Source organism: Frankliniella occidentalis, unplaced genomic scaffold (assembly GCF_000697945.3).
Source record: "Frankliniella occidentalis isolate FOCC.00 unplaced genomic scaffold, Focc_3.1 Scaffold25, whole genome shotgun sequence".
NCBI classification, from domain to species: Eukaryota; Metazoa; Arthropoda; class Insecta; order Thysanoptera; family Thripidae; genus Frankliniella; species Frankliniella occidentalis.
The window spans coordinates 1555115-1565638 of record NW_026267155.1 but is presented as its reverse complement, the minus strand read 5'-3'; the positions used below and the strand labels follow the sequence as shown (position 1 = coordinate 1565638).

Sequence of the window (10524 nt, the reverse complement as noted above, 5' to 3'; positions counted from 1 at the left end):
TCGAGCGCGGATGGGCCGACAGGCCCTGCCGGCCTACTGCTGGCGGCACCCGTGCTAATCCAACCAAGGGTGCGAACATTTAGTACCCAGTGAGGCTAAAAGGTAGAGGCGCCCACAGCACCAGCCTCCGGTTCACGTGGCCTACCCCGCCCCAGGGACCCGCCCCATCCCCGACCGGCCCAGTAGTGTGTATGTGTGTGTTCGGTGCAGAGCGCGAAGCGAGGAGCCCCCTCTCTCCCCCTCACTCATTCTCTCTCGCCTCCCCCCCTCTCCCCCTACCGATCGCCTAGTAGCGCAGTAATACTGCCGGAAATGTCCGAACGGCTAGTAAGTACACCGACAATGTGAAAACAGGAAAGGAGGAAAACGCACAATCAAACGAGTTACACAAAATCGAGTTAAATGATTATCTTTATAGTTAACAATCAACTGAAGAAAACCTTACGCACACAAAAATCAAAATGAGATAATCACTTGGATGACGGGAGCTTCGTCCTTGGTGCGGGTAAACATTCACTCTAGAGCAGAGGCCGCACACGGGCCGCAAACCACCCCAACGGATGAGGGCAGGACGGAACGGAGGTTGCGCCGCTGCATGAGGCAGCCAGCGGCGTCCGTGCACTTGGCATTCGGACGCATAAGTACGAGCCGCTTGAGGTGCAGCAGGCCGCTAGCAGCGAGGTCTCGGCCGAGGTCGGGGAAGTAGAAGCCACCATTCTGCTCGTCGTCACTGACGGTGCAGTACACCTGCAGCTCCCGCAGTGACGAGGCGTGCGCGCGGACCAGCGAGAGCATGGTGGGCTTGTGGAGAGTGTTGAGGGCCACGCACAGCCAGCGCAGTGTCCCGGACTGAGAGGGGGTGAACGTTACATTGGGACCAAAGTAATCCCACACCGTTAGGCTGTGCAGGGCGGGCATGCGCTGCACACAGCGCAGCTGACGCTCGCTTGGAGTTTCTATTCTGAGCTCTTCCAGCTGCAACGGCAGGTCCGGGTAGTCGTCACACTTCTCAACGCATTCCACGTCTATCCGTTTGAGTGATGTCAGTTTGAGCACCTCCTCCATGACCTTCGGTTCTACCGGACTGGAGCACCCGAGCTCCTCGAGGTGCACCGGGTGCGACGCCAGGACACGCAGTAGTTTATCCGAGCCCTTGCCCTTCAAGCCCTTTATGCAGCGTATATGTTCCCACCGCTGTTTGTCGCGTACGATGTCATTCACCTTTAAATCATCTTCAGCGAGATCTTTGTCTGTTATGGTCAGGGTGGTTGTCATTGGTGGCCCCACATACGCGGCTGGGGACGAGGAGACAGCGACGTCCTCAACCTGGAAATAACAGCGAATAAACAACACACCGATATCAACAGAGATGGCCGTCCTGGCTGGTGGCTTACCTTGACCAGCTGGCCGTCTGCGAGTAGCTGCAGCAACAGAAGGCGGAAGACGTCGCCCAACCCGTCGAGCTGCACATCGGCCCTCCAGGTGGATCCACCCTCTTCCTCCGATACGACGCTGCACTTGTTGGTGGTGAGCAGGCGGAGGCTGTCCTCCAGCTGCATGGCCAGCTGCAGCTGCTCCGGTGAGGTGCACCCATCGCCTGTCTTACACTGCGGCACCTGCTGCTCCAGGGCCTCCTCCAGCTGCACGAGCTGGGCGACCGACTCATCCAGCTGCCGGTTGAGCGCCTTCACGGCCTTGGGGAACGCCAGCCGCAGCGCCTCCACCACCTTCCTGCCCGCGTCCACGCCCCGCTGCAGTTGCTGTCGGGGTGGTACGACTCTGTCCTGAATCAGTCGGAGCAGGGGGATGTTGTCGGGGAGGTCGCGTGGGTTCGCCGGCAGGGCCTGTGAAGGACAATGAGAACTGGTGATGCGCGCTGTCTCATTGACTTAAAAACGACGGCAACGACAACGACGGTGATACAGCGAAAACTTTGTTGGTAAAGAAACGCAAGATTAATATTTAATCCTCACTCGTTGCAATACTCTTCTCTTAATTCTATAGCTTTTAGTTTTGAAATTAAAGAAAAATGTGGTCTGAAAATTTGTAAATTATTATTATCTATATATACTTAATTGAAGATACCCATATGAGTTTGCTTTCTACAACACAAAATATTTGTTGTGGAATATATATTAGTAATCATTTCTACAACAAAGGCTACTGGTGACAGAACAGTTTTTTTTTTTTGTACTTATTTACTTTTCGGCAAGTGGGACAATTGGTCCCGAAAGAACGATTCTGCACGCATTCTTTACAAAAAGTGTGTCCGCAGGGCAGGTTCTTGGGTCGATGTAAGTCCAGGTCAAAATCAATGAAACAAATGTCACACTGCAGTTTCATCTAAAACAAAAACGAAAAAGAGATATTCACGATTGAAAGGGTTACATAGATTGAATTCAAGGAATATACCAGGTTGCTGATTAACTCCGCGCACTTCTGCAGTTATGTTGCACCGCGCGTAAGGCACCGTGGACAGGGGCGATAGACACGCCGTGCGCGCCGTCCTGAGAGCGGCACAACCGAGGGGTCCCCCACAAGCCAACTCGTTGTGTACAATACGCGCCCAACTCGCAAAATCTTGCGAAAACTATCGCGTCAAAATCACGCAAAACTCTCAAAAACCTGATCCCAACTCGCGCGTTACCCGCGGCAACTCGCCGACTCGTTGCACACCTCTTTTGGAAGTTGGGGACCCGTCGGGCACAATATAACTACAGAAGTGCGTTGGGCTAATTCAGCCACACGGCGTTACAACCCTGGCGTAAACAATTGTTTCCCTGTAAAGGGGACGGCACACTTCATCCTGCTGAGACCGATGGCAGACATCACATGGATGGAAGTGTGCGCGGCTGTACGCAGCAGGATGCATTCACCGCTTTGCATCATCCCTTTTAGACTTACTTTTACTTGAGTTGCGACTTTCCTTGGCCAGTCTCGTTGGGCTTCCGCTATTCCCCCGTCCCGCCAAAGCTATCAGCGCCGACTGCAGTGCCATCGCGTCGCTGGGTCCGCCATCATTCCTTTATCAGCTGGGCCCTGATAAGGATCCCGTCGCAGGAGGAGTGAGCGTCCGGCGATCATCGGCTGTCCGCGGAGGTGGTCTGGTCTGCGCCGGCAGGGCCCCTGTGAGGCGGGCCCGCCCGTCGCGCTCCGAGCCGGTGCGGGTGGCCTACTCCGCCGCGGTTAGGCGATCGCCCCACCCCCGACTAGCTGCAGAGCGCGCGTCTCTCGCTCTGTCTCCCTCCAGCCTCCCACTTTGCCGACGAATGACCCAGCTGCTGCTCTTCCACGGGTCGCTGTGTTACGGCGACAACAAGGCCCTGCCAGTGGGTCTGTACTTGCGAGCGGCGCAAGCGACCACTACCAGATCAGAGCACGGCTGTTTGTCAGAGTAAAGTGCTGGGCAGAGGAACACAGTTTAGAGTTGCACACAAGTTCTCTGAGTGAGGTAATCGGAACACTACGGTCGCCACCCGCGTCGTTGTTTTCGTTCTTCTTCGGCGAGGCAGCGGCGTGCGGGGGGCGGACTGACGTGTGTGTGTGGGGCCCTGTACGACCCCACGCCCCTCCCCAGCCGCGGGGCGCCGGGGAGCACCACCGAGGCGACGGCCCGGATGCCGCGCGGCTCCAGCACGGGTGGGCCGGGTGAGGCCGTGTGGGTCCGCCGCCTGGCCCTGCCGGCCTCTACAGCTGGACGCACCCGATACCGTGCCAACGCCACCGAGAGTACCAATATTTGGTACGCAGTTAGCCTGAGAGGTTGGCGCACCCGCAGCGCTCGCCGCCGGTGCGAGGGGCCTACCCCGCCGGCCGCCCTCCGCACCCCGACCGCCCCAGTAGCTAGTTGGTTGCAGGACGCGCGGCGGGGACACCCCTCCGCCTCTCTTCCGGTGGTCTAGCGGAACAGCAGGACCGACCCGGAAATGTCTCATCAGCTTCACCGACAATGATGAAGAGGGTAGAAAAGAGACGGCTGTGTCAATTCGGTAAAAGGAAATAAGGGTCAATGTATAATTTTATTGTTCTTAGACAACCAAATTTAAGAAAACCTTCTCCACCATGCTTTAGGCTAACCACGGAGTAAAAGCAGCCTACTATTACTCCGTGGGCTAACTACACCAGCGGACCAGCTTGCTGCAGCCATGGCTGCCCACCCCTCTACCGCCCCGCCGGGGGCCCGGAAGCCCGGAAAGGGGGGGGGGGCGGGGCAGCCAGGCGCGACACTCACGGCGTGAATCCCCAGCTCTCCCTCCCCTCGGCCGGGGAGCAGGGAAGGGAGCACTAAGCTGACCCTCGCACTCTGATCTGATGATCAGAGAGGCTGAGAGGCCTCGGGAGCCCTCGGGCGCGCTCGGGCGATTCCTGCGCCCGAGTCGGGCGATTCGGGCTCGGCCGGATCTGGCAGCTCTGATCTGATCACTGATCACTCGGCCGCCGGGCCGCCAGCAACACGCTGGTCTACGCCTCGGTCATCAGTCGTGGTCCAACTGCAGCCTGCTATCGCTGTCTCGTCGACTCCCAGACCACGCTCCTGCACTGCACAAGGTTCTGTATCTGGATAAGGGAAGGGGACGCGCAGAATATCTGTTCCGTTAATACAACAAGGCCTGCTGTTCTTCTCCTGTCTGTGGGGCACCGCAGAAAACCCCTCCTTTCTTGCAGAGTTCTCAAACGGGCGGGCGGGCTTCACCCGCTGGCTGAGGTGTGCGAGAGAGAGCGACAGTACACGGGCGGTGCTGTGGTGCTGTGGCTTGGCGTGGCGGCTGCAGTCACCGGCCGGACATCCGAATAGTGCCGAAGTCACCTGTGCGGGGGTCCGGCCGGGTCGGCGTTGGCCGAGAGCTACTCTCGCCACGCCAAAAAGTGCCGAACGGAGCGGGCGGACCGTCCACCCGTCGCCAGGCTCGGTCCGGGCGGCCACCCGGCCCGTTGACGAAGAGACGGGCCGGGCCGGGCGCTCTGGCGACAAGCACTCGGTGGCTGCCGGGCGGAGCCCGCCCGCCCGTTTGAGAACTCTGCTTTCTTGCTGTTGATTACAGAGAAATGGAGCTCTCTCTGACGGACCTGCCGGCCGACGTGCTGCTCGTCGTCATGCAGCACGTGGACGTGCCGGACCTGCTCGCCTGCCGCCTCGTGTGCAAGCGGCTCCACGGACTTGCCCTGCAGCCGGACGCGTGGCGGCACCGGCACCTCCACGGCGACCGGCACACGCCGCAGGCCCTGCAGTTGGCGCCTTGCCTCAAGGCCTGGAAACTGAACCTAACGAGCCAGGTGAGCCGACTGCCGCTCGCGCTCTGTACCGCGACCGAGTGCGCCGTGACCAAGCTGGCCATCACAATAACCACAAAGCACATCGAGTTCGAGGTCACCGGTCGGGTGATCCGCAACCAGGCGGCGCTGGGACGGCTCAGGCGGCTGGAACTTATCTTCAAGGATTTGCACTATTGTATTGATGACGTTGAGGTCACGAAGCTGTTGGCGACGGCGGTGTTGACGGGTGGCCTGGAGGAGCTCACGATTTGTCGTTTCAACGGCAAGCTTCCGAGCCCGGATACTCCGGCACTCCTCGCCGGGCCCGCGCCCAGCCCGTCCGTCAAGGCTCTCTACATCTCCGTCACTCCGGCAACAGAGCCGTTCGTCAGCTTCGTGCTGGCCGCGCACGCCGCGACCCTGGAGAAAGTCAAGCTCTGCGAATGCCCGTGGAGTTGGAGTACCTCGCACACCGTCGCGGCACAGCTCGCCGGCATGCCCAACCTGCGCTCGCTAAGGTGCTGTCTGCTGCCCGGGCTGCAGGCCGCAGCCGCCTGCGAGTCGCTCAGGCACTTCGAACTTCAGGTCTATCGTCCTCATCTCAATCCCGATGACGAGGCGCTTCGCAGAAACCTGCTGGACGCCAGGGAGTTCCTGCGCCGCGCAGACCAGCTGGAGTCGGTGCGCCTGGAGTACTACCTATCTGACGACCTCGGCGTCGGTCCCTCCGTCCTGTCCCTGTCTCCGCGGTCCCGCCTGCAATTCCTGGAGATCGTCGACTACCGCCCCATCCAGCGAGAGTCGGACTACCCGCACCTGCAGCCGCTGCTCGCCGCCCTGCCGTCACTGACGGCCCTGCACCACCTGGAGCTGAACGCCGTCGAGCTCGACGGGCTGGCCGGGGCCGTCACCCCCGTCACGGCGCCGGCGCTGCGCACCCTCAGGATGCGGCCCCCCGTCGCGGGCCGGACACCGTGCGCCCATGCCTACCTGCACAGCAGGTCGATGGCGACCCTCCTGGCCGACAACCCCGCGCTCCAGGTGCACGTGCTCGCGCGCAGTGTCTGCCTGGAGGACTCCTGCGAGGCGTGCCAACGGCACTGCCACCAGGAGCTGCGCTGCATCCGCTGGCTCATGAAGGGAGAGAAGCTCAGCGACGACCGCAAGGATGTCGCCGGCTTCGCACGGGTGTGCATGTGGATCAACATTACAAGGTGTAATCTCCTTTTCAATAATGGTAGTCGCTCTTGATTTCGGTTGGCTAGTCACTGGCTTTGAGTTATGGGCAGAATTCGTACATTACAGTAACTTTCCTGTGTGTGAACTTATTTTTTTAAGTGTGCTTCTCTATTGATCGAGGGTTATGCTAATTATGCTACTTGTAAATCATCACGTGTTTTAACAAATAAAATTGATTGAAACTATTTAGGAAATAATTTATCAACTTCTGGTCCAGCTGTGGAATGTGACGACCATCATACAAATAATTTGGTGAAAAAGCCCTCGTCGCCACATGAGGCCTCCCCTGTGCTACAGAAGGACGACGTGGGGGGGGGGGCACCTTGCCGTCCGATAGAGACAGTCTTACGGACTGTCTAAAAATACACTTTCCGGTGTGTTCCGGTGTGCTGGGAAAGGGGGGGAGGGGGGGGGTCGCGTGGCAGAAGGGATGACCCAGCCCTTAGCCTGCATAATGTACTCATGCTTCCAAAGGTCAGAGGTGTCACATTGTCACACTGTTAGATTTCAGATGATAGGGTGTGGAAGTGAGTTATGGATGCCCTCTTATGTTCTGTACTTTTCAACCAGTCGTGCTTTGTCCTCTGTTAGCGCTCCTTTTGTGTTTTATTTCTACCAAATGCCTCCTTCTATGGGATCAAAATACGTTTTTATTTTGTGTATAAAGTAAAGGGTGCCTACTTTGTTTTTACCATTCTTCCGTTAAATAAAATGTTGAATAAATAATGCGCCCGCACTTTGGAAACGTGTTATTTTCCCTTCATTTCTGACAAACGCCCATATAAAACGACTGCCACAGGGAGGGCGATGGTGAGGCTCCCACCCTCCCACCGCTTGGGCTGTCATAAGATGAGCAGGGAGCGCGACGGTAGTTGGCACAGGGAAAGCACCCTATCCCTATACTGCAACTGGATAGCGTCAGCGTCTGATAAATCATTATTGGTCTGCTTTATTTCCCGCACATTCCTCCCTGAGGCCTTAGTGGGAACGGCATGAATGATTGACAGTTGTAGCGAACCGATTGTTGGTGGTGTTGGTTCAAACTAATAAAATCAAGTCAGCACGACAACACGCGGAGCTCGCTTAGCGAAATCGGGAAAAAAAGGGGGGGGTGAATTAGTGTCACGTCGGCAAACCGGCAGTTACCAAAATCAATCGTGTACAAACTTGCAGATAACAAAAAGCAGAGTGTTGCGAAGAGAGAACGGAGGGCGAAGCTGCCGCGATCACCCAGCGTTGGGGGAATGGGAGGGGGGTCCACAGCTAACACCGCAGCGCGCCGTTTGGGAAACGGGCCGGGCCGGGCCGGGCCGTGGCCAGAGCCCTGTATCGGGCGAGCCTCCGTTCGGCAAGAGGCTCGTTTGGAAAAAGTGGTGTGAGGTAGGGGAGGTAGATGTCTCCAAAGTCTCTCGAGCCGGGAGTAGCGACGGTCTACCGGCCGCTTCCGTCTCTCTCGCACTCGCCAGTGCCTGATGCGTCTGTCTTTGTCTTTCCCAAACGAGCCTCGCCGGCCGGTCAGATGCCCGCTTCACCTGGCGAGCCGAGCCGAGCCGAGCCTTCACGCGAGGTGGAGTGGCGTAGTAACGAGCCTACTAGGCTCGCCCGATACAGGCCTCTGGCCGTGGCCGCATGGGTTTCCCGCCCCGCGAGAGCGGGAGCGAAGCGGACCGTTTTCTCCGCCGTTATTATAGCTTCCGGGACTTTTCATGGGTGATTTTGATTCGTCTTTTTACAAGGAATCCGAATATACCATCGCCACATTTTTACCTAGAGTGGAATTTTTGCAAATCTCGATTAAGTGCGTTTTTTAGCGAAAAAAACACGTTTTTGGCCGTTTTCTCCGCCGTTATTACAGCTTTCGGTACTTTTTATGGATGATTTTGATTTGTCTTTTCACAAGGAATCCGAATATACCATTGCCACATTTGTACCTAGAGTGGAATTTTTGCAAATCTCGTTTAAGTTCGTTTGTCGGCGAAAAAATGTCGTTTTTCTGTCGTTTTCTCCACCAATATAACTCTGACATGGACTTCTTTACATGTTTCTGATTCAGTTTTTTACGCTGAATCTGAATATGATATTTTTAATTTTCTATCTTGTAATGATTTTTTTCATGTGTGCCGCACGGGCAGGGACCAACCCCGTGTCGACAAATGGTTAACATTTTTGAGTTCAGCACATCCGAATTAGTCAAGAACCGTTGAAAAATAATTTTTTCCCACTTTTCGGTTTTCTGCCCCACTGTGCGGTGGAGAGAGAGAAGGTGGCGACACGAGGGTCTCCCAGCATAGGGGCCCGTGGGTCCAGAATCTCGACAGGTTGGGGGATTATCGGCCGAGTCGGGGCTATCTAACCAGAGGCCTGTATCGGGCGAGCCTAGTAGGCTCGTTACTACGCCACTCCACCTCGCGTGAAGGCTCGGCTCGGCTCGGCTCGCCAGGTGAAGCGGGCATCTGACCGGCCGGCGAGGCTCGTTTGGGAAAGACAAAGACAGACGCATCAGGCACTGGCGAGTGCGAGAGAGACGGAAGCGGCCGGTAGACCGTCGCTACTCCCGGCTCGAGAGACTTTGGAGACATCTACCTCCCCTACCTCACACCACTTTTTCCAAACGAGCCTCTTGCCGAACGGAGGCTCGCCCGATACAGGGCTCTGTATCTAACGTGCCGGTACAGAGTACCTTCAGTCGGGGCGGCCTATGCAGGTAGCTGGGCCGCCCCGACTTAGCTTGAGCGGCACCGACCCTCGCCCGGCTCACCCGGCCGGAGTGTGCGAGAGAGAAGTCAGGTACGAGCCCGTCCCGCGCAAGCTGAGTCTGGGCTTCCCACCTACCTACCTGCACGGCGGCCCCGACTGAAGGTAGTGTGAACAGGCCCTGCAGTTGGCCCCGACTAGGGCGTTAATCCCCCAACCTGTCGAGATTCTGGACCCACGGGTAGACCCCTCGTGCCGCCACCTTCTCTCCCTCCACCGTGCGCCAAAGTGGCGATCTGACGTCGGATTTGGCGACGAGAATTTCCCAAGTGGCGACGGGCGACGGAGGTGGCGACATGGGTCCCCGAGTGGCGCGCGAGTGGCGATTTGACCTGCCGGGTGGCGATTTGTGGCGATTCGGCGGCCAAAAGGCTACCTGCTTCGCGGAACTGGGTTTTTCTCGCCGCCCCTGGGGCGTGGAGGGCGTGAGCGCGTGACCGAGAGGCAGGATTTCCTCTTAACATATAGGGCCGATTACAGCGACAAACGTGCCGAACTGAGCGAAAATTTGAACCTCCGCGCGCTGGAAGGTGGCGTTGAGAGTGGCGACTCATCGCTCCAGGTGGCGACGAGTGGCGATCTGAGTCGGTGGCGACGGGACTTGGCGCGGTCGGGACCTGGCAAGCCAGGACTCCTCCTGGCTGGTGGCTTACCTTGGCCAGCTGGCAGTCCGCGCGCAGCTGCAGCAACAGAAGGCGGAAGACGTCGCCGAACGAGTCGAGCTGCACATCGGCCTTCCAGGTGGATCCGTCCTCTTCCTCCGAGACGACGCTGCAATTGTTGGTGGTGAGCAGGCGGAGGCTGTCCTCCAGCTGCACGGCCAGCTGCAGCTGCTCTTGGGGCGGGGTGCCAGTATCTCCAGTCTTACTCCGTTGCATCTCCTCCAGCGCCTCCTCCAGCTGGCGGAGCTTGACCACGGACGCGTCCAGCTGGCGGTTGAGCGCCTTCACGACCTTGGGGAGCGCCAGCCGCAGCGCCTCCACCACCTTCCTGCCCGCGTCCACGCCCCGCTGCAGTTGCTGTCTGGGTGGTACGACTCTGTCCTGAATCAGTCGGAGCAGGGCGATGTTGTCGGGGAGGTCGCGTAGGTTCGCCGGCAGGGCCTGTGAAGGACAATGAAAACTGGTGATGCGCACTGTCTCATTGACTTAGAAAAGACGGTGACACAGCGAAAACTTTGCTAGGAAAGAAAGGCAAGATTTATATTGAGTCCTCGCTCGTTGTAATACTCTTCTCTGGATTCTATAGCTTTTAGTTTTTAAATTAACGAATAATGTG

At 57.7% G+C, this 10524-nt stretch overlaps 1 protein-coding gene across 1 annotated transcript in view; it reads right to left on the bottom strand.

The window, feature by feature from the left end:
• Positions 1-393: 393 nt before the first annotated feature.
• The window catches only part of LOC113213922 (uncharacterized), an 18196-nt gene continuing 8065 nt past the window's right edge, over positions 394-10524 (bottom strand). The window contains exons 3-5 of the mRNA XM_052265254.1: positions 9900-10349; positions 1395-1844; positions 394-1326 (exon numbers count right to left, since the gene is read on the bottom strand). Of these exons, the coding sequence (XP_052121214.1) occupies positions 514-1326; positions 1395-1844; positions 9900-10124 (1488 nt within the window). The 5' untranslated portion in view covers positions 10125-10349 and the 3' untranslated portion in view covers positions 394-513. The remainder of the gene's footprint in view (positions 1327-1394; positions 1845-9899; positions 10350-10524) is intronic.